Source organism: Carassius gibelio, chromosome A9, assembly GCF_023724105.1.
Source record: "Carassius gibelio isolate Cgi1373 ecotype wild population from Czech Republic chromosome A9, carGib1.2-hapl.c, whole genome shotgun sequence".
In the NCBI taxonomy this organism is placed as follows: Eukaryota; Metazoa; Chordata; class Actinopteri; order Cypriniformes; family Cyprinidae; genus Carassius; species Carassius gibelio.
The window spans coordinates 26,670,404-26,693,866 of record NC_068379.1 but is presented as its reverse complement, the minus strand read 5'-3'; the positions used below and the strand labels follow the sequence as shown (position 1 = coordinate 26,693,866).

The 23,463-nt window shown below is 40.8% G+C and overlaps 1 protein-coding gene and 1 long non-coding RNA gene across 5 annotated transcripts; one reads left to right on the top strand and one right to left on the bottom strand.

The window, feature by feature from the left end:
- Positions 1-11,860: 11,860 nt before the first annotated feature.
- Positions 11,861-13,162, bottom strand: LOC128020279 (uncharacterized). Of its 4 annotated transcripts, none has more exons than XR_008185327.1 (4): positions 13,043-13,162; positions 12,683-12,742; positions 12,353-12,442; positions 11,861-12,022 (listed from the first exon to the last, which is right to left on the bottom strand). It is a non-coding gene; the product is annotated as an uncharacterized LOC128020279 (long non-coding RNA). The 4 variants fall into 4 exon arrangements; XR_008185329.1 differs by having other exon boundaries at positions 12,653-12,742; positions 13,013-13,140; XR_008185328.1 differs by having other exon boundaries at positions 13,013-13,140.
- Positions 13,163-15,578: 2,416 nt separating this feature from the next.
- Positions 15,579-23,219, top strand: LOC128020186 (uncharacterized). Its single transcript, XM_052606889.1, has 3 exons — positions 15,579-15,773; positions 16,251-22,677; positions 23,155-23,219. The coding sequence occupies exon 2, from the start codon at positions 16,434-16,436 to the stop codon at positions 22,425-22,427; it is 5,994 nt and encodes a 1,997-aa protein (XP_052462849.1). The 5' UTR covers positions 15,579-15,773; positions 16,251-16,433; the 3' UTR covers positions 22,428-22,677; positions 23,155-23,219.
- Positions 23,220-23,463: the final 244 nt, after the last annotated feature.

Sequence of the window (23,463 nt, the reverse complement as noted above, 5' to 3'; positions counted from 1 at the left end):
TTTATTTTTGGCCCACAGACCTCCATCAAATAAATTTTTTTGCCCTATAGGAACAAGCTTGGGCACCTTCTGATTTACATACACTGAAAAACATTTGGTGTAGAAACTATTTTGACTCAGAAATTACTATTAAATTCAATTCATTTGCAACTTTGAAATGTAGTATTATTTTTACACTACTTGTATTTATAAGATTTTTCAACTCTGAATGCTAAAATATATATACATTGTTTAAAAATAAAATATAAAATAATCTAAAAATATATATTTTTTGTATGGTTAATTCAGTATTATTGGGGACATCAATGGCATCTCAATATATATTCACCATTTTCAGCTAAGATCACTTTAAAACACGTCAAAGTGCTTATTGCGTTAAAATGTGTCAAAATTTAACTAACTTTTTTGACAGGTTTGTGGGACGTTCATAAATGTTTTGTTCAAAAACAGTAGGCTATATTGCAAAACCATCAAAATAACAATTTAAGCCACTCACCATTGTTTTTTTTTTCAAGTTTTTTTCGACCAAATCTACTCTTGTATTCAAAAATGGACAACTTTAGAAAAGATGCTCAGTAACAAGCTAACTTTTGCTGCCATTCAACAAACCCCGCCTCTAAAATGAGCCAGCGAACACAAACATGCAAAATGATTGGCAGGCAGTGAGCATTTATGATTGGGTAAAAAGTGATTGGCTCGCTGATGCTTTTAGGCCAACAGTACATACATTTTCCCGCCAGTGAAATAAAAGTGACATGACATTCAGCCAAGTGACCCATACTCAGAATTCTCGCTCTGCATTTATTTAATCTTTTTTTTTTTTTTTTTGCTGTAGAATAACGAAAGTTATCATGCAAATTGTGATGTTCCAATCGGATGTCATAACAAACGTGATTAGTTTTATAAAGAGTGGATCATTCATAAAGTCCTATTAATTTACCTTTAAGCTGTGAAAATACAGACAGAAGATAACCAGCGCCGGCGCTGTGGTGGGGCATTCGAGGGCCGGTATTAACCGGTATTTCTTCCTCCCGAACCGGTTTCGGAACAGTAATAATATCAGAGGAACGCAGAACAGAAACGTTAAAATATCGATTCTGCTCAGAGTGAACCAATTGAATTTTCAAGCCCTGATTTTAATATTAAATGTTCAAACTGTAACTTAAATAAAATAAAATGAATGGGGAAAATGCATAATTTTGGTTGTTCATGGCACGTTACTGCTTCGTCATGGTGAATGCTTATTGGTCAACTAAACTTGTTACATTTGATTTGCAGCGGGAACGCAAAATCCATTTCAATTTGAAAAAACAGTTTGTCCATCTTCCGTCTATATTATAGACATTTGTTAGCAGCTAATTGTAAAAAATAAAAAAAAAAATGGTTTAGACCTCAGCAGGCTCGTCAATCAGTAGACTTCGATACTTCGGCCACGACCACCAGTACCACGGTCTATGAGAGCTCAGCTGACCCTTCATCTGTGAATGCTAGCTCCGGAAAACCGCCAAAAGATTTAACTAGCGCAGCCATAGACCAACAATCTTCAAGTCCTTCAAGTCAGCGGACAGCGGTTGATGATATCGGGACTGACAGGCCTGTCCAAATTGTGCTAAAACAGTATCCTGCAAGGGGCGATCATTCGTTGATAAATGGTTTCACAACAGAGAGTGGTTGGAGTACAGTGTCAAGGCAGACGCAGCATTTTGTTTTTTGTGGTGAAGACAATCCCTCGCAATGCCACTTACACCTGTCATGATATGCAAAATGAACTTATAAGAACACTCAGTAATGTGGTGAAAGAGGCTATAGTGGAGGAAGTTGGTGAGTCCTATTACACTTTGAAAGTTGATGGGACGCGTGACCCCACAGGATGTGAAAATATATAGATTGTGCTTCGATTTGGGAATGAGTCTTACAAAGTTACAGAGCGTCTGCTGTGCATCGCTACGGCTCAGAAAGGTGACCGACAGGCATTAACTGACATTGGCTCTGACTGAGCTTAAGGTTGGCTTGGACAGCTAAAAAATTCTGAGTCAGGTATATGAAAGAGCTGCACTTATGTCGGGGAAACGTGGTGGTGTTCAGAAAATTCTACAGGACAGACTTGGATGTGAGATACCATATGTGCACTGCCTTAACCATCAATTGCATTTGGTTGTTGTTCATGCCATGTCTGCAGAGACCGCACTTTCAGAGTTTTTCGAGGTGTGTGATTCCCTGTACAAGTTCTGTAGAAAGCCAACTGCTGCTATGCATTATAAAGGTGCGCATCTTAAATGTCTACTGCAGCAGAGATGGACAGGGCATCTTGCCACTGTATCAGTCATTCTTAAGTCATTTAATGACATAAAATCGATTCTGACCGATGCTGACACTGTGCTGAACTATGGCTCAGAGACGAGAATGGAAGCTACAGGTCTGCTGCGTGAGATATCTGAGCCACGTTTCATGTTCCTTGCCAACTTAACCCACAGAGTCCTTTCTCTATTGGACCCACCGAACAAGCTTCTCCAGAGAGAGGACACTGACTTGTTGACAGGTTTAAGTGTTGTGGCGAGTGCAAAAGGATGTGTTAAAAAACTCAGTTGTGATGAAGAGTTTAAGCAGATGCTGGATACTGCCACGCACACCAGCGAGTCACTGAGACCCGGGCCAAAGCGGAGACACATAGAGAGCACACGGATGGATGGTTACATCGTTACAGGGCCTACAGGAGGACACAGAGGTGATGATGACGTGGAAACTGAACTTCGGAGATTGTACTACAACACTATTGATTCGATGGTTGGGGAACTGGAGCGTATAGATTCAGAGAGCGCAGCTCACAACTGGCCAGTGCACTTGCAGCACTAAATCCAGAGGCCGATAACTTTCTTAATGTGAAAGCTGTGAAGCATATTCTCGACCTGTCACAATCGATTATTGTTGACGCTGAGTTTGAAGTTGCTAAAGAGTTTTTAATGTCACAAAAGCAAGCAATGCAGGGAGACTGGACCATACAGCACATCATCTCAACGTACCACAACCATATGATTGCCATGCCCAGTGTGCTGACTGCTTTCAAACATGCATTGTCATTTGGTGCATTCACAGCAATGTGTGAGAATTCATTCTCCACTCTGAAAAATCAGATGCACAATGCTACACGAGAGAAAGACCAGGTTAGTGCAGCTTGCATTCGAGAAAGACTTGACACGCAAATGCACAAGCGAATGGAAGGACACGGTACTTAGACGGTTCAGTAGCAACACTCGTCGCCTGCTACTCTTCTGAGGGTAACTCGTTTGTTCAGTTCACTTACTGAAGCCAGCCCAGGCTTTTATAAGGCCTACGAAGCAGGTAAATTGTTAATGAATGTATGTGGGTTCTAACTGCATTTGTGTTTTATACTTGGCTATCTGTAAAGATATGTGGGTTTATGTCATTTCTGCTTAGTGCGTGCACTGCTGGGAGGTGTGTAACCCAGGTTAAAAACAAGTATTAGCATAAATAGCAGAATATACATTTATTTTTGTTCTTTATTTATTTTGTTTAGATTAGTCCTTTAGAGTTATTTAAAGTCCTTGAAACCCTAAGAAAAAAACGGTGTTTAAAGAAATTATTTTATTTGTGGAAGCACACTTTGTATTTTCTGCATTACATTTTTTTCCATTATCTGTATTTTATCTTTATCTATTTCTCAAGTTCTACAAAATTTGCATTCTACGCAAATCAAAAACTTAAAAAAAATCAGTTAAACATTATGCCTGGTGTGAGTGGCTCATTATTGTTGTGACATCCTTATTTTCTGCAGGCGAATTTTAGTCTTCTGATTTAACTGGTCCGTACGCAGACATTTGTGTGATGATGTCCAACTCGTTTTATGAAGAAAAAAGCCTTAAGTTTTCAGAAACATCTATATGAAAAAAACTTTGTCTGATGGGGACATTTTTTTGCCGGTTTTTCAAAGCTTCATGGAATTTTCCATTCCGAACTTCTCCAACACATTTTTGGTATATGTTGTCTGACCTATCCGGGTTTCTCCAGCTTCTGGTTTTTGGACGATTTTTACTCCAAGTAAATGAGTTAACTCACCCATATCCTTTATCTCAAAGTGTTTTGAGAGCATTTTCTTCACCTCCATCATCCGTTTATCATTATTTCCAGCCAGGAGAATGTCATCAACATACACAGCTATAATGAACATCTCACCAGTTTCTGCAGTGTAAATGCAAGGATCAGCTGTAGTTTGGACAAATCCCATCTTCCTCAGTTTTTCATCTAGAACGATGTTCCAAAATCTTGGTGATTGTTTCAGTCCATAGATGCTACGATTTAGTTTACACACTAGATGTTCCTTTTCTTTGATAACAAAACCTTCAGGTTGTTGCATAAACACTTCCTCCTTCAGTTCACCATTCAGGAAAGCAGTCTTAACATCCATCTGATGTAATTTTAGTCCATACTGTACAGCTAGAGCAAGTATTGTCCTGATTGACTCAAATCTGACTGCTGGACTAAACGTTTCGTCATAGTCTGACCCAAACTTCTGTGAAAAGCCTTGTGCTACTAGACATGCTTTGTGTCTCTCAAATGTTCCATCAGTATCAACCTTGACTTTGAACACCCATTTACTGCCCACTGCTTTTCTATCTTTTGGTAGTTCTACCAGGACCCACACATCATTTGCATACAGAGATTCTATTTCCTTCTTCATAGCTTCCTTCCATTTCTCCTTATCAGGACTACTGAAAACATATTTTACAGTTTTGGGTTCAGTTATTTGGTTAATTAGTGAGTGTTACCCATTCTCCATAATAGTCAGGTGTTTTTCTCACTCTTGTTGATCTTTGGATCTCTTCTTCTGCTGAGCTCTCAATGTAAGATTCTTGGCAGTCAAGTTCACCGTTTCACAGTGTCTTCCTCATTTTCATCAGGCTCCTTCTCAATTTTATAATCAGACTCATTAAATAACACGTCTCGACTATAGAACACCTTTGCAAGTTTCATATCATAAAGCCGATATCCTTTTATTCAATAGAGTCAGTCTATTGTTTGTTATCTGGCTCGGCTCGGTGTTCATCACAGCAGTTCAGTCAGTGTACTGTTTGCGTACATGAATTACTCCGGGATATTGGTTTGTTTGAACTCAGAGGGAGTGTCAGCCACATTAAAAAAGTTAACAGCTTAAGTCATTAGTGGATTAATGCGTATTAGAGATCTGAACCGTTTAAAACGATTCAGTTCAATTTGGTGAACTGAATGATTCGTTTGCGAACCGGAAATCCAGCTGCTTTGATTGGAACTCTCTCTCACACAGACACGGAAGAGAACACAATGCTGAATAAAGTCGTTGTTTTTGCTATTTTTGGACCAAAATGTATTTTCGCTGCTTCAAAAAATTCCAACGGACCCTCTGATGTCACATGGACTACTTTGATGATGTTTTTCTTACCTTTCTGGACATGGACAGTAGACCGTACACACAGCTTCAATGGAGGGACTGAGAGCTCTCGGACTAAATCTAAAATATCTTAAACTGTGTTCCGAAGATAAAAGGAGGCCTTACATGTTTGGAACAGCATAAGGGTGAGTTATTAATGACATAATTTACATTTTTGGGCGAACTAACCCTTTAATGTGCTCTTGAACTGAGTCCCCATCTTTCAATTTCAATGAGGACAATTTACGCCTCAGTAGTTTGTTTGCCCAAGTTTTCTTCTGAAATTGGTCCTGCAACTTTTTCCACATGACAGTAGGATCTTCCGGTTCTCCAATTAAATAGAGCAAAGACGGTTCTATTGACAATACATTGGAAGCCAGTGCACGATCACTTTTAGCCATATAACTTGCTAACTTACTTGCATCAGATCATGGAGTAGTCTCTATACCATTTACCAAGTCCCATATTCCGTCCCTCATCAATGCCATCCGACATTGCACTTTCCACGTAGGATAGTTTGCTCCATTTAATGGAACAATCGTCACCGTCTTGGAATCAAAGCTCATTTTTAATCACAGTCGATCTATATCTTCAATAATCCTTTCAGCAGTGTCACTGTAGCGTTCTAGACCTGGGCCCATAACCTGTTGGTTTTTAATAAAGACTCAGAGTACTCATTTATCCGTCTAAACGCACAACAAAGTATGCATCAGTCTTTACTGCTTGTTCAAACAAACAATAGTTACATTACTGCTCTTCTTCAGTGCTTAAATAACCAGAACAACAAAAATGCTTAGAGCTCCACCTAGTGGCTATATTATTCAAATGACAAGGAGAATTCACATTAGAGAAGCTTGATAACTTAAACATCTTTAACTGAAATACACACAAGTTTAACAATCATTCTAATAAGAGTGTATTTTCCCAACACGAAGTGCCAAACTGAATCAACCGAGTCGCGAACATGCTTCGAAGTGCCGATCTGAATCAACCGAGTCGCGAACAGGCTCCGAAGTGCCGATCTATATCAACCGAGTCGCGAACATGCTTCGAAGTGCCGATCTAAATCAACCGAGTCGCGAACATGCTCCGAAGTGCCGATCTGAATCAACCGAGTCGCGAACATGCTTCGAAGTGCCGATCTGAATAAATAGAGTCGCGATTCGCGAACATGCTCCGAATTGCCGATCTGAATCAACCGAGTCGCGAACATGCTTCGAAGTGCAGATCTGAATCAACCGAGTGGCGAAAAGGCTCCGAAGTGCCGAGCTGAATCAACCGAGTCGCGAAAAGGCTCCGATCGTGCCGATCTGAATCAACCGAGTCGCGAACATGCTTCGAAGTGCCGATCTGAATAAACGGAGTCGCGAAAAGGCTCCGAAGTGCCGAGCTGAATCAACCGAGTCGCGAAAAGGCTCCGAAGTGCCGAGCTGAATCAACCGAGTCGCGAAAAGGCTCCGAAGTCCCGATCTGAAAACGTCGACCAAAGAATGTAAAAAATAACTCTATTTCTCCAATAACTCTACAACTCTATGAAAGACTCAGATCACGAATCTAAAAATAAATCGCTATAGTAAAGGAGAAATAATAAGAGGAGTGAAGTTTCTTACCGTTCTGCTGTGTTTGGTCCTCACGCGCGTCTGACGCTCCGCGGCGCGTCTCAGCCCCTCACACGCGCGTTTACAGCGCTAAATTAATCATCTTTGCTAATTATTATACATTTACTTCATTGTCAGCTTCAGGTACTTCATTTATTATTGTTCAATGAACTGTTTGAAACAAAAAAAGGTTGTATTTCAGTAATATTTCAAAATGATCAAAATAAAATATATAAAATAATGGTTTATATTTTAATATCCTTTAAAATATAATTTATTTATGTGATGTGCAGCTGTATTTTCAGCATCATTCCTCCAGTCTTCAGTGTCACATGATCTTTAGAAATCATGAAAATATGATGATTTATTATTAGAACTATTAATAGGTGTGCTACCAAATATTATTTTGGAATCTACGATACTTTTTTAAGGATTCTTCGATGTATAATTTTTTTAAAGAACAGCGTTTATTCAAAATATAAATCTATTCTAACAATATTAATCTTTGATATCACTTCTTATCAATTTAACACATCCTGAATAAAAGATTCTAAAATCTAATAAAGAATACAATTTCTTATTAAAAAAAAGAAAGGATAAAAATGTAGGCTACTGACCCCAAACTATTGAACTGTAGTGAATATTGTTAGAAAATATTTATATTTTAAATAAATGCTCTTCTTTTTAACTTTTCATTCATCAAAAAATCCTGAAAATAGTATCACAGATTCCAAAATAATATTTATCAGTAAAACTGTGGATAATTCTAATAATAAATCATCATATTATTCTGATTTCTGAAGATCATGTGACACTGAAGACTGGAGGAATGATGCTGAAAATACAGCTGCACATCACATGAATAAATTACCCCTTCATGTATATTAAAATAGAAAAATGTTAAAAATATTTCACAATATAACATGTTTCCCAGTATTGTTGATAAAATAAATTCCTGTAAAAAAAAAACATTAAAAATCATTCTGATCCCAAACTCTGACCGGTAGTGTGTGTGTGTGTGTGTGTGTGTGTGTGTTATATTATATAATATATATATATATATATATATATATATATATATATATATATATATATATATATATATATATATATATATATATATATAAGCCCAGTAACAGACTAGGCAAGGCAAGTTTATTTATATAGCACATTTCATACACAATGGTAATTCAAAGTGTAAAATAATCATAAAGAAAAATTATAACAAAAATAAAACAAGCAATTTTAAAACTTTTATAATGATTAAAAAATTTACTTAAAATAATTTTAAAAACAGTTACAAAATTATTTTACATAAAAAAACTGAAAATATAGTGCAATCAGTTATGATATTGCACAGTGCTCATTCAATAAATGCACAGCTAAACAGATGAGTTTTAAGTCTAGATTTAAATGTGACTAGTGTTTTAGCACATCTGATCTCTTCTGGAAGCTGATTCCAACTGCGAGCGGCATAGAAACTAAAAGCAGATTCCCCTTGTTTTGTGTGAACCCTTGGTATTTCTAACTGCATTACTTGAGGATGTGCTAATCGCCTTCCTGATATTGATGATCTTCTCAGAAAAGAAGGATGCAAACTCATTGCATTTGCTGTCTGAGAGCATTTCACTGGGAATCTGACTTCAGTCTATGTCTCGGAACTTTGAACGCTCCTCTGGTTTCAGTTGTGTTTTTGTTTATTTTGGTGACGTATAAATAAAGTCTTCCCATCTGGCTGCACTTGAGTCTTCGCCTCTTGCGATCCGTGACACTACGTCCTTAATAACAATGGATGAAAAGTTTAGAGTCCTACTGATGATTAAGTCTAGAGTGTGTCCACCTTTGTGTGTGGGTCCATGTACATACCGAATCGACAGGTAAAAAAACAAAATCCAAATATTCATTTATCACCTGTTTGACAAACACTTCCTGCTTCGATGTTCAGATTTGAATAAAAAAAAATCTCAAACATGCTCCAAAGTCCAGATCTGAATCAACCGAGTGGCGAACAGGCTCCGAAGTTAGTGAAGCAGTGTTTTAACAATTTTTGCCATCTCCCTTTTATACTGCTCTCTTTCTGGCTTAGTCACACAAAATTAACAAAGACATTTAAACCTCTTTTCTCTTTATTAAAACTTGATTTAGTAGCCTATGATAGAATCAAATGCTTTGCAAATCCGCTAGAAAGACCTGATCTGAATCAAATGTTTTGCGAACTCGCTCCGAATCCCAGATCTCAACTTATTTTCCAGTGAAAGGGCTATAGCGTTCATTCGCTTGCCGAAAATTGGCGGAGACCAACACTATTCAAATGTGTATAGTGTGCCTTTGTGTTCTAATAAAAAAAAAAAAAAAACTTTATCATTTCGTATAGTTTTCCCACCGACAAAAATAAAAAAAGAGTTGAAATTTGGCTATAGGGCGAGAGGAGGAGGCGTAAATTACTGTGAGGAAAGGTACTAGTGTGTGCTAAGCACTTCACGGAGGATGTGGTCCGTGTCCAACCGGGGTACGGTCGATCTCGCACCATGGGCTGTGCCTTCCAGGTTTGCTTGGAAAAGTTGCGGAGACGTTAAAGCTGCAGTAGGTAACTTTTGTAAAAATATATTTTTTACATATTTGTTAAACCTGTCATTATGTCCTGACAGTAGAATATGAGACAGATAATCTGTGAAAAAATCAAGCTCCTCTGGCTCCTCCCAGTGGTCCAATTGCCATTTGCAGAAAATCCATTGCTCCCGGTAAAAATCAACCAATCAGAGCTGCGGTCCGTAACTTTGTTTGTGTTCAAAATGTAGAAAAATGTATATAATAAGCGAGTACACCATGAATCCATTTTCCAAACCGTATTTTTAGCTTGTCCTGAATCACTAGGGTGCACCTATAATAAGTGTTTATATTCAGACTATTTTAGATTGCTTCGGGGGTACCGCGGCGGAGTAACCCAGTACCTTTGTGATTCTTCATAGACATAAACAGAGAGAAGTAGTTCCGGCTACGATGTTCTTCAGCAAGACGCAAGCAGTTCTGTTTATTAACCTCTAGAGCAGTGGTTTTCAACCTGTGGTCCGCCGGTGGTATTGCAGGTGGGCCGCCAATTATTTTCTGTTCATTTCCAGTCCATTCTAGGGCTGTGCGATTAAAAGAAAACGTCCTAAAATCACGATTTGAGCGTGCGCATATGCCTAACTCCAGGTTCACACACTGTCTGTGATGCGCCTTTTTTCTGAGCCAATGTTGACGGATCAGAGCGTTCTCACTGCGGTAAAAGGCTAGAAATAAAAACGTGCAAAAATAATTCATGTCTAACACATGAGCATAGAGTGAATTTGTTAGTGAACAGGATTCAGTTTAAGTGAGAGGAGACACGTTTTAAGTGTGCACACTCTCTCCTCGCAAAGCAGCGTGTATCTGAGCAAGCACGACCGGTTTTGTGACAGAGCAAAGGAAATCTGCTGCGAACAGAGAGATTCGCACTCGTGCATTATTTTAATGTGCTTTCGCGTTATATTTATGCGCTCTCACTGCTGACCGCATACACATACTGTATACACACTGCAAACACCTGAGGCACTGCTACAATAAATGAGCTCTATGAACAATGCATGGCAAAAAAGAAAAAAAAGTCCCTGTATACAGGATTTTTTTATTTATTTATTTTTTTTGCCACAAGTCTACACATTTTTTTACATCTTCACTATAGTGATAATTTTGACTTATGTCTGTTCTAGAGATGTTACAACTTTTTGATAAAGCTCTGATTGGTTTTCTTTTGGAAATATGTTTCAAATTAATCCTGAATGCATTTATGACTGTAAAAGCACAATTGCAAAATTGATCAAAAAAATCGCGATAGTTTTTTTTTTTTTTTTTGTCCATATCGCACAGCCCTAGTTTATTCAATAAATATAGTTTAAAATCTAGCTTCTGAGTACTAAGTTATTAACCCAACAATAGCGGGGTCAGTTAATTTTTTTGAAGTGGGCCGCGCAAACATATGTGTTTGGTTGTGTGGGCCGCGAGTTGAAAAAGGTTGGGAACCACTGCTCTAGAGCGTCAAATGTTCCCTACCGCAGCTTTAAATCACGCGTCAAAACGGGATGTTTGTGGTGCAGAGCAGTAAATGTCGAGATGGTGCAGGAGCACGATTACAACAGCCATCCAGTCCCAGGTGAGTGTAATGTGTTAATTAAAACAATAACTTATATTAAAAGCCTATCGGCAACTATAGACATTAATCAAATATAGTATAATATATATAATATATGTTTTATTTATATTGTTAGATGTAACGTTATACATTTAATGTAGCACATGGTAGCAGTTATGCTAACAGTCGAGCAGGTTAGTGAAGCGGTGTTTTTATACTTTTGCCATCACCCTTTTATACTGCTCTCTTTCTGGCTTAAGTCACACAAAATTAACAAAGACATTTAAAGTTATCAATAAAATCCACAACAATGTAGGAAATACGAGCAGTTGAACAAACATCTGTTGTACAAGTAGAATTCCAATTATTTTATAATGGTTTGTAGGTTATTTAACTTTGAATTGATGTTCTAAGTAACTGGTATATTATTGCATAAATGTGATAGTAACTTTCCAAATTAATTAGTTGTTTTTATTAAAGTGTTATGTTTAACATAAAATAATACATGTATTGTTGTTTGCTTTATGTTAATTAAGTGCTCTTGCTGAGGCATGGGAAAAATAAAGGAGCTGGAAAAAACACCTGCTAGTGACATCAGCATCATCTACACACCTGCTAGTGATGTCAGCATCATCTACACACCTGCTAGTGGCGTCAGCATCATCTACACACCTGCTAGTGACATCAGCGTCATCTACACACCTGCTAGTGACGTCAGCATCATCTACACACCTGCTAGTGACGTCAGCATCATCTACACACCTGCTAGTGGCGTCAGCATCATCTACTCACCTGCTAGTGACATCAGCATCATCTACACACCTGCTAGTGACGTCAGCATCATCTACACACCTGCTAGTGGCGTCAGCATCATCTACACACATGCTAGTGACGTCAGCATCATCTACACACCTGCTAGTGACGTCAGCATCATCTACACACCTGCTAGTGGCGTCAGCATCATCTACACACCTGCTAGTGATGTCAGCATCATCTACACACCTGCTAGTGACGTCAGCATCATCTACACACCTGCTAGTGGCGTCAGCATCATCTACTCACCTGCTAGTGACATCAGCATCATCTACACACCTGCTAGTGGCGTCAGCATCATCTACACACATGCTAGTGACATCAGCATCATCTACACACCTGCTAGTGATGTCAGCATCATCTACACACCTGCTAGTGACGTCAGCATCATCTACACACCTGCTAGTGACGTCAGCATCATCTACACACCTGCTAGTGACGTCAGCATCATCTACACACCTGCTAGTGGCGTCAGCATCATCTACACACCTGCTAGTGACATCAGCATCATCTACACACCTGCTAGTGGCGTCAGCATCATCTACACACATGCTAGTGACATCAGCATCATCTACACACCTGCTAGTGATGTCAGCATCATCTACACACCTGCTAGTGGCGTCAGCATCATCTACACACCTGCTAGTGACATCAGCGTCATCTACACACCTGCTAGTGACGTCAGCATCATCTACTCACCTGCTAGTGACGTCAGCATCATCTACACACCTGCTAGTGACGTCAGCATCATCTACACACCTGCTAGTGGCGTCAGCATCATCTACACACCTGCTAGTGATGTCAGCATCATCTACACACCTGCTAGTGGCGTCAGCATCATCTACACACCTGCTAGTGACATCAGCATCATCTACACACCTGCTAGTGGCGTCAGCATCATCTACACACATGCTAGTGACATCAGCATCATCTACACACCTGCTAGTGAAGTCAGCATCATCTACACACCTGCTAGTGGCGTCAGCATCATCTACACACCTGCTAGTGACATCAGTGTCATCTACACACCTGCTAGTGACGTCAGCATCATCTACTCACCTGCTAGTGACGTCAGCATCATCTACACACCTGCTAGTGACGTCAGCATCATCTACACACCTGCTAGTGACGTCAGCATCATCTACACACCTGCTAGTGACGTCAGCATCATCTACACACATGCTAGTGGCGTCAGCATCATCTAGACCAGTGGTTTTCAACCTGTGGTCTGCGGCCGGTATTGCAGGTGGGCCGCCAATTATTTTCTGTTCATTTCCAGTCCATTCTAGGGCTGTGCGATTAAAAGAAAACGTCCTAAAATCACGATTTGAGCGTGCGCATATGCCTAACTCCAGGTTCACACACTGTCTGTGATGCGCCTTTTTTCTGAGCCAATGTTGACGGATCAGAGCGTTCTCACTGCGGTAAAAGGCTAGAAATAAAAACGTGCAAAAATAATTCATGTCTAACACATGAGCATAGAGTGAATTTGTTAGTGAACAGGATTCAGTTTAAGTGAGAGGAGACACGTTTTAAGTGTGCACACTCTCTCCTTGCAAAGCAGCGTGTATCTGAGCAAGCACGACCGGTTTTGTGACAGAGCAAAGGAAATCTGCTGCGAACAGAGAGATTCACACTCGTGCATTATTTTAATGTGCTTTCGCGTTATATTTATGCGCTCTCACTGCTGACCGCATACACATACTGTATACACACTGCAAACACCTGAGGCACTGCTACAATAAATGAGCTCTATGAACAATGCATGGCAAAAAAGAAAAAAAAGTCCCTGTATACAGGATTTTTTATTTATTTATTTTTTTTTGCCACAAGTCTACACATTTTTTTACATCTTCACTATAGTGATAATTTTGACTTATGTCTGTTCTAGAGATGTTACAACTTTTTGATAAAGCTCTGATTGGTTTTCTTTTGGAAATATGTTTCAAATTAATCCTGAATGCATTTATGACTGTAAAAGCACAATTGCAAAATTGATCAAAAAAATCGCGATAGTTTTTTTTTTTTTTTTTGTCCATATCGCACAGCCCTAGTTTATTCAATAAATATAGTTTAAAATCTAGCTTCTGAGTACTAAGTTATTAACCCAACAATAGCGGGGTCAGTTAATTTTTTTGAAGTGGGCCGCGCAAACATATGTGTTTGGTTGTGTGGGCCGCGAGTTGAAAAAGGTTGGGAACCACTGATCTAGACACCTGCTAGTGGCGTCAGCATCATCTACACACCTGCTAGTGACATCAGCATCATCTACACACATGCTAGTGACATCACTAGCAGGTGTGTAGATGATGCTGATGTCACTAGCAGGTGTTTTTTCCAGCTTCTTTATTTTTCCCATGCCTCAGCAAGAGCACTTAATTAACATAAAGCAAACAACAATACATGTATTATTTTGTGTTAAACATAACACTTTAATAAAAACAACTCATTAACTTGGACAGTTACTATCACATTTATGCAATAATATACCAGTTACTTAGAACATCAATTCAAAGTTAAATAACCTACAAACCATTATAAAATAATTGGAATTCTACTTGTACAACAGATGTTTGTTCAACTGCTCGTATTTCCTACATTGTTGTGGATTTTATTGATAACTTTAATATTATTTGTTAATTTTGTGTGACTTAAGCCAGAAAGAGAGCAGTATAAAAGGGTGATGGCAAAAGTATAAAAACACCGCTTCACTAACCTGCTCGACTAGCATAACTGCTACCATGTGCTACATTAAATGTATAACGTTTTTAACATCTAACAATACAAATAAAACATACTATATTTGATTAATGTCTAAAGTTGCCGATTAGCTTTTAATATAAGTTATTGTTTTAGTTAACACATTACACTCACCTGGGACTGGACGGCTGTTGTAATCGTGCTCCTGCAAAGTCTCGACATTTACTGCTCTGCACCACAAACATCCCGTTTTGACGCGTGATTTAACGTCTCCGCAACTTTTCCACGCAAACCTGGAAGGCACAGCCCATGGTGCGAGATCTACCGTACCCCGGTTGGACACGGACCTCATCATCCATGAAGTGCTTAGCACACACTATAGTACCTTTCCTCACAGTAATTTTCGCCTTTTCCTCTGCTGTTATAGCCCAATTCCAACGCTTTTTTTTTACATTTTCGTCAGTGGGAAAACTATGAAATGATAGGTTGTTTTTTTGTTGTTGTTGTTTTTTTTTTTTAATTAGAACACAAACTATCTGATTACGTTTGGTCTCCGCCATTTTTCGGCAAGCGCTATATAACGCTTTCACCGGAAAATAACTTGAGATCTGGGATTCGGAGAGAGTTCGCAAAACATTTGATTCAGATCGGGACTCCGAAGCGCGTTTCACGAATCATATGAGATCAGGCCTTTCGAGCTGATTTGCAAAACATTTGATTTTATCATCTATATCAACTTTTAATAAAGAGAAAAGAGGTTTAGAGACAGATTTTTGTTAATAGCCTGTTAGTAATCCCACAGTCCATAGCATTAATAACTGTATAATTTAGTAAGGGAAAATTAAAACAAAATAGGATGATTTTCAATTTTTATTTTAATGGTCATGTTGTGAATTCTTTCCTTTTTAAGTTTAAGAGTTGCGATCTGCGTTATGTTTCAGTAATAACTTGCGTAAATAACGTAGTGCAGGATTCATAGTATGTACGGTTGTAACGTGACCAGTTATTCACTGTTGCTTCAGCACGGCAGACCCGCCGCGCGCTCTCACTCAGGTGCAGTGTTTATGTGCAAGAGAAAGTGCGTGATGAAGTAAGTTACTTCAATATATATTGTTAATTACCTAGATAATTACAGTGTACCACGATCGTGTTAACTTTAACAGTGTTTATGATGTTATTGATGTTATTGATGTTTAGCGATCTTTTTGAGTGTAATATGATCCTGTTTAACGAGCGGTTTAGCCCGCTAGCATCGCAGCGTGCATTGTTCATGTTTACAATTTTATTACATTGAAGTGACATTTCATGGTGATAATACCTTCCAGCAGCTATTATTACTAACTTCTGTATTAATGATACATTCTCATTTCTATATATATTTTATATTTCGATGTTTGTAATTTTACTAAGCAGACTATTCTCACAGATATATTGCTGATACATTTCTCAGTTAATATTCTATATATCAGCGCATTTCACAGTTGTTTATTATAGAGTTTGTTATATGTTGAGTTATTGGTAATATGTGAACAATGAGTATTTATATCTGTTGTTTTATTTATTTCAGAAACTACCTCAAATACACTAACATGTGTGTTAGGTCACATCTTGTGCAATAAATCATCAAATAAATATGATGACTCCGACTCCTTGACAAGAGTTCTGCAGCGGTCAATAAATATTAACCAGCATTCAGTGGGGCAATCCCCAACATTGGTCCTTCGAGCCGGATCTATTGACTACTGCAGTGATGTCATTGAAAGAGCAAGCCACTTCTCTCCCTCAAACTGAGACGTCAGACAGACCCTCACGGCATCGTCGCACACCCAGGCATCTGGAAGAGTATCATGTTGACTATGGCCATCACCGACCTGCTCTCTCCTCCCCACCCACAGAAGAGGTGCAAGTGGAGCAGAGAGGAGCAGCAGCCGCAGTGGGCCTAGCTAGTCAGTCACGAACAGTCTCCAGACAAGGTGAGCACCCAGACACAAGCTCCATGGATTTGTTGAGCATGAGTTCATTGAGGAAAATGTTGAAGACTATTTCTGACAAAGAGAAGGATGAGGCTGCTGATATGGCTGCACTTCACAGTAAACTTCAACAATATGAAAAACGACAGCGTCGGCGTAAAGAGCTGATGGAACATATCACGTCGTTCTTGAGGGAAGAAGAGGATGAGGAGGATGATCAAAGTGAAAAGCATACAACACCACCAGTACGATCCCCTTCAGTAACTTCTCCACGTTTGCCTCCCTCAAGTCATACTACTCCATCACAGTCACCTGACATTGAGCTACCTACCCAAGGATGTGTGAGTGACATGCAAAATAATGCAAGTAAATCTCCTACGGAGGCTGAGGATTTTAACTCTGGATTTGTTCCAATATGTCCAGTCAGTTCAATCCCCTTGTATTCACCAGTATCTTCTGGAACTATACCTACTGTTTCACACCAACAACAACCTGCTACAAGAGCAGAGACTGTGCCACCACTGTTTACGAAGCAGTCCCCCATTTATGATGCTGGAAAGGCTTTTCAACCTCAAGTGCAGCCACCTTTAATGGCACCTAAGCCAGTCTACCAGCACCTTAATGCAGTTTATGGCCATTTGACAGGGTCACCTTCACAACAGCAGTTTACTGCTCTGCCTACAGCAAGTTTTGCGACTCCTCATTATACTCTTATGACTCCAGCAGCATCAGTCTCTCAAACCCAGCCTAGAGTTCCAGTTATGACACTAAATCCTCCTGCCTTTGATACCCCCTCTCTGCAGCCATTTAATAAAGCACTGAATCCAACTGAATACTTTGTGCCTCAACGCCCTTTGCATGCTGCCCCACAACCAAAGATTCCTGATTTTGTGAATGACAATGAAAGGGAATTTGCTAACCTGAAGTTAGCACTGGACAACCTTCTTGAACCACATGCAGAGCTAGATGAGAAATACAAGTACCATATTTTGCTGGAGCACCTCAAATTGCCTGAAGCACAGATGATTGGCCAGTCTTGTCGCCATCATTTGTACCCATATTCAGCAGCTATGCAAGCCCTTCAGTTGCAATATGGTCAACCACACCAACTGGCTCAGAGCGAAATAGCAGCAATCCTCACAGCCCCAGAGGTCAAACCAAATGATGCTCACAGCTTCCAGAGTTTCGCTCTTCGTGTACACCTCTTAGTGAGTATGCTTTTGTCGTTGGAGGGTACCAGAGGGATGGAGTTGAACTGTTGTTCACATGTAGATCGTTTACTCAGTAAGCTGCCCAAGTACTTAAGAGATGGCTTCATAGAGTTTCTCCAGCTGAGAGGGAAGCTAAACTCCCCAAGTATTAACCCGTACAACCTACAAGACTTTGCTGGATGGCTCCAAGTCAAGGCTCAGCAACAGCGACTTTCCAGTAGGTTAGTGCAACGTTACCAGTATGAAAGAGCACCCAGTAGTTCAAAGGAGAAGAATGCAGCTAAACCGAAAAGCCAAAGTACAACCTTGTATCATGGTGTATCACCCACAGAGACTAAACCATCCTCCAGTCCTAAGGTGTCTTGGAAAAGAACATCACCCAAAGTTATCTGCCTATTCTGTGGCAGCAAAGATCACTACATCACTCGATGCAGTAGTATCAGAGAGCAGCCTGTTGCTGAACTTTGCAAGTGGATTTCGGAGGAAAAGCGCTGCTGGAAATGTGCTCGTTCCCATGTCCCCGAGGCCTGTAATCTAAAGAAACCCTGCAGTGACTGTGGTGGTATTCACCTTCAAGTGCTTCATGGTGTGGCCCAAAGTTATACAACTAACACAGCATCAGCTAACTCTGAGAGCCGTATCTACCTCTTACCATCCATTGCATCAGGCAGAGTCCTTCTGAAGGTGGTACCAGTGCTGCTACATCACAGATCAAAGACATTTGAGACTTATGCTATACTGGATGATGGAGCACAGCGCACCATGATCCTGCCCACTGCTGTCCAGCAACTGCAGCTGAAAGGCGAACCTGAGACTCTAGCCCTTCGTACCGTCCGACCAGACACTACTCACCTCAGTGGCACAAAAGTCACCTTTGAAATCTCTCCGAGAAATAACCCAGAGAAACGTTATCAGGTGTTAGGAGCATTTACAGCTTCTGGTCTTGATCTGGTAGAACAAACATACCCAGTTCAGGCTCTTCGGAGACGGTATGCACATCTAAGGGGAGTTCCACTACAGCCATTTCACAAAGTGCATCCGCTTGTACTCATTGGTTCGGACCAAGTTCATCTCATTACAGCCAAAGAGCCAATTCGTCAAGGCACCAAAGGGGGTCCAGTAGCAGTCCATACAGCTCTTGGGTGGGCTCTCCAAGGAGCAGTAATGGGTACCACAGACCAGGCACCAGTGCAGCAATGTTTCTTTATCTCCACAGCTCACACAGATGATCTTCTCTACAGAAATGTGGAAAGGTTATGGCAATTGGACGTATTGCCCTTTCGCAATGAGAAGCTGGTGGTCCGGTCCAGACAAGATAACGAGGCTATGCAGCTGCTTGAGTCTCAAACGCAGCAAGTCAGTGTACAGGGTGTACAACGTTATGCCACCCCACTTCTGTGGAAGACAGGTGCCCTTAAGCTCAAGGGATCTATGCAATCTGTTCTTGCAAACCTAAGAAGTACTGAAAGGAGACTCCAGAAAGACCATGTGAAGGCCTCAATCTACTCAGGAGAGATTGCTAAACTCATTGAAGCAGATTATGTAGCCAAACTGAACCAAAGGGAAGCAGCCCAGGCAGAAGAATCATGGTACCTGCCCCACCATCTGGTGAGCCATAACAATAAACCACGACTGGTTTTTAACTGTTCATTCAAACACCAGGGTCTTTCTCTTAACAATCAACTCCTGCCTGGCCCTGCTCTTGGACCATCACTGTTGGGCGTCCTTCTGAGATTCAGAGAGCATCATGTGGCTGTAAGTGCAGATATTAAGGGCATGTTCCATCAGGTTCGTCTCCTACCAAAGGACAGACCCTTTCTCCGTTTCATTTGGAGAGACCTGCAGAGCGAGAACCCTCCAGATGTATATGAATGGCAGGTCCTACCATTTGGTACAACAAGCAGTCCATGCTGTGCCATCTTCGCTCTGCAACATCATGCTCATAATTCTGAAGCCGAATATCCAGGGTTACAAGAAATAGTACACCAGAGCTTCTATGTGGACAATTGTCTCACAAGCTTTCGTACTGTTGCTGCAGCCAAACAAAAAGTGGATCAACTACGCAGCATGTTAGCAAAAGGAGGATTCGACCTCAGACAGTGGGCTAGTAGTCACCCAGCCGTGATTGCTCATCTTCCTACTGAAGCCCGCTCCTCCGCTACAGAGCAGTGGTTGGTCCAAACCCATGTTGAACCAATGGAGCCTACATTGGGGCTTCGTTGGAACTGCGCAACTGATAGCCTTGGCTATCATTACCGGCCTATTGAGCATGCAGCCCTGACAATGAGAACAGCCTACCAGGTGCTGGCATCTCAGTATGATCCATTGGGGTTTATATTACCATTTACCACAAGGGCTAAGGTAATCATCCAACAGTTGTGGACAAAAAAGAGAGACTGGGATGATCCAAATCTACCGCCAACCCTTAAGGCGGCCTGGATAATTTGGGAGAGTGAGCTACAACATCTCAGGACAGTATCCATTCCTCGCTGTTACCTAACGGTCTTCACAACTCCAGCAGAACAGAACATTTCCCTCCATGTATTCTGCGATGCCTCTGAAAAAGCATATGGGGCAGTGGCATATTTTGCAATTCAATCCGACAGTGTCATTCACGTTTCCTTCATAATGGCCAGATCGAGGGTTGCTCCAAAGAGGCAGCAGTCAATGCCTCGTCTGGAGCTTTGTGCTGCCTTAGCTGGAGCACAGCTAGCCAAACTGGTGAGGAATGAGACCACTCTCTCCATCAGCCAGACAATCCTATGGACAGACTCCTTGACTGTGCTGGAATGGATTCAATCAGACTCCTGTCGATATAAAGTGTTCGTCGGAACTCGAGTCTCCGAGATACAGGAGCTAACTGATCACAGATCATGGAGGTACGTGAATACACAGGACAACCCCGCTGACGACATAACACGAGGGAAATCACTCCAAAGTCTGGCTGAGCCTAGTCGCTGGAGTCAAGGACCTCCATTCTTGAAACAAAACGAAGAACACTGGCCTAAAAAACCTGAACTCACCCAGTCAGAGGGAGTATCCGAATTCCAAGGACTTCCAAGCTACTGCCTAATAGCATTTGACATTGTCTCCAACCTCCCTGATTCTACCCAGTTCAAATCATGGTGTGAATTAGTAGAAGCAACTCGACGGGCCTGTCATGGGGCGGCCACATCGGATTGTGCTTCCAGTGAGCCTATAACAAGCAAAGAGGCAGAAGCTGTCCTGATAAGAGCATGCCAACTCCAGAGCTTTCCTGAAGAAGTTGCTGCCCTCAAGGCAAAGAAACCAGTTCCTGCACACAGCCGATTAGTCAGTCTTGCTCCAGAATGGGATCCACTGAAAAACATGATAAGAGTTGGAGGCAGATTAAGAAGGTTAGCAAACTCAGACCCAGAACAAATCCACCCTATTGTGCTGGACTCCAGACACACAATAACGAAGCTCCTTATCAAAGAATTTGATGAGCGTCTGTTACATCCAGGAGCAGAAAGAGTCTACGCTGAAATAAGGAGACAGTACTGGATTCTTAGAGGGCGTCAGGCCATAAAGTACCATCAGCTACACTGTCTGTCCTGTCAGCGATGGAGAGCTCAGCCAAAGGTCCCACAGATGGCAGATTTGCCACCAGAACGCCTCCGATTGCTCTGTCCACCTTTCCACTCAACTGGTGTTGACTGCTTTGGCCCATACCTGGTCAAAATCGGGAGAAGAAATGAGAAACGCTGGGGACTAATCTTCAAATGTCTTACAACTAAGGCAGTACACATTGAGCTCCTCAATTCAATGGATGTAGATGCCTTCCTTCTTGCGCTCCGCCGGTTCATAGCCAGAAGAGGTAAACCACACGAGATCCGTTCGGATTGTGGCACCAATTTCCGGGGAGCTGACAGAGAATTACGGGAAGCTTTCTCAATTATGGAGCCAGAACTCAAAGTTCAGCTTTCAGACTATCAAATTAGCTTCATGTTCAATCCACCTAGTGCTCCACACTTTGGCGGAATATGGGAGCGTGAAGTCCGTTCCATAAAGAATGCTCTCCAGGTGGCTCTCGGAACGCAAGCTGTCACAGAAGATGTTCTGTCCACAGTCCTAGTGGAAGTAGAAGGGATCCTCAATTCGAAACCATTAGGATATGCCTCATCAGATGTTGCTGACATGGATCCGATTACTCCTAATATTCTCCTTATGGGGCGGCGGGATGCATCGCTGCCTCAGGTGGCATACGCTCCAGGAGACATGGGGCGGCGGCGATGGCGGCACTGTCAGAACATGGTGGACCAGTTCTGGATTCACTTCACTAGAAACTACTTGCCTACGCTCCAGACCCGACAGAAGTGGCATAAGGCTTCAAAGAACCTGGAAGTTGACTCTGTCGTACTGATTGTGGATCCGCAGCTCCCAAGAGCTCAGTGGCCCATAGGCAGAGTTCGAAAGACATTGCCCAGTAGTGATGGATGTGTGCGGACTGCTGAAATCGTCGTTAATGGTAAAGTTTACACCAGACCAGTTGCCCGCCTGATAGAGTTACCTGCTTTAGAAGGTAATACCAAAGACATTTAGAGAATTCCCTTTATTACCCATTTGCTGCTCAAATGTGGGGGCGGCTGTTGTGAATTCTTTCCTTTTTAAGTTTAAGAGTTGCGATCTGCGTTATGTTTCAGTAATAACTTGCGTAAATAACGTAGTGCAGGATTCATAGTATGTACGGTTGTAACGTGACCAGTTATTCACTGTTGCTTCAGCACGGCAGACCCGCCGCGCGCTCTCACTCAGGTGCAGTGTTTATGTGCAAGAGAAAGTGCGTGATGAAGTAAGTTACTTCAATATATATTGTTAATTACCTAGATAATTACAGTGTACCACGATCGTGTTAACTTTAACAGTGTTTATGATGTTATTGATGTTATTGATGTTTAGCGATCTTTTTGAGTGTAATATGATCCTGTTTAACGAGCGGTTTAGCCCGCTAGCATCGCAGCGTGCATTGTTCATGTTTACAATTTTATTACATTGAAGTGACATTTCATGGTGATAATACCTTCCAGCAGCTATTATTACTAACTTCTGTATTAATGATACATTCTCATTTCTATATATATTTTATATTTCGATGTTTGTAATTTTACTAAGCAGACTATTCTCACAGATATATTGCTGATACATTTCTCAGTTAATATTCTATATATCAGCGCATTTCACAGTTGTTTATTATAGAGTTTGTTATATGTTGAGTTATTGGTAATATGTGAACAATGAGTATTTATATCTGTTGTTTTATTTATTTCAGAAACTACCTCAAATACACTAACATGTGTGTTAGGTCACATCTTGTGCAATAAATCATCAAATAAATATGATGACTCCGACTCCTTGACAAGAGTTCTGCAGCGGTCAATAAATATTAACCAGCATTCAGTGGGGCAATCCCCAACAGGTCATCTTAACCTCTGTGCAGTGTTCATGGTATTTCAGGACCCTAAATTAAAAGTGACTTACAAATGAGAATAAAAAACAACACAACAAAAACAACAAAAATAGCAACAAAAAGTTTATAAGCGAGAATAAACAAGATGCATGCTAAATGAAGGCAGATATT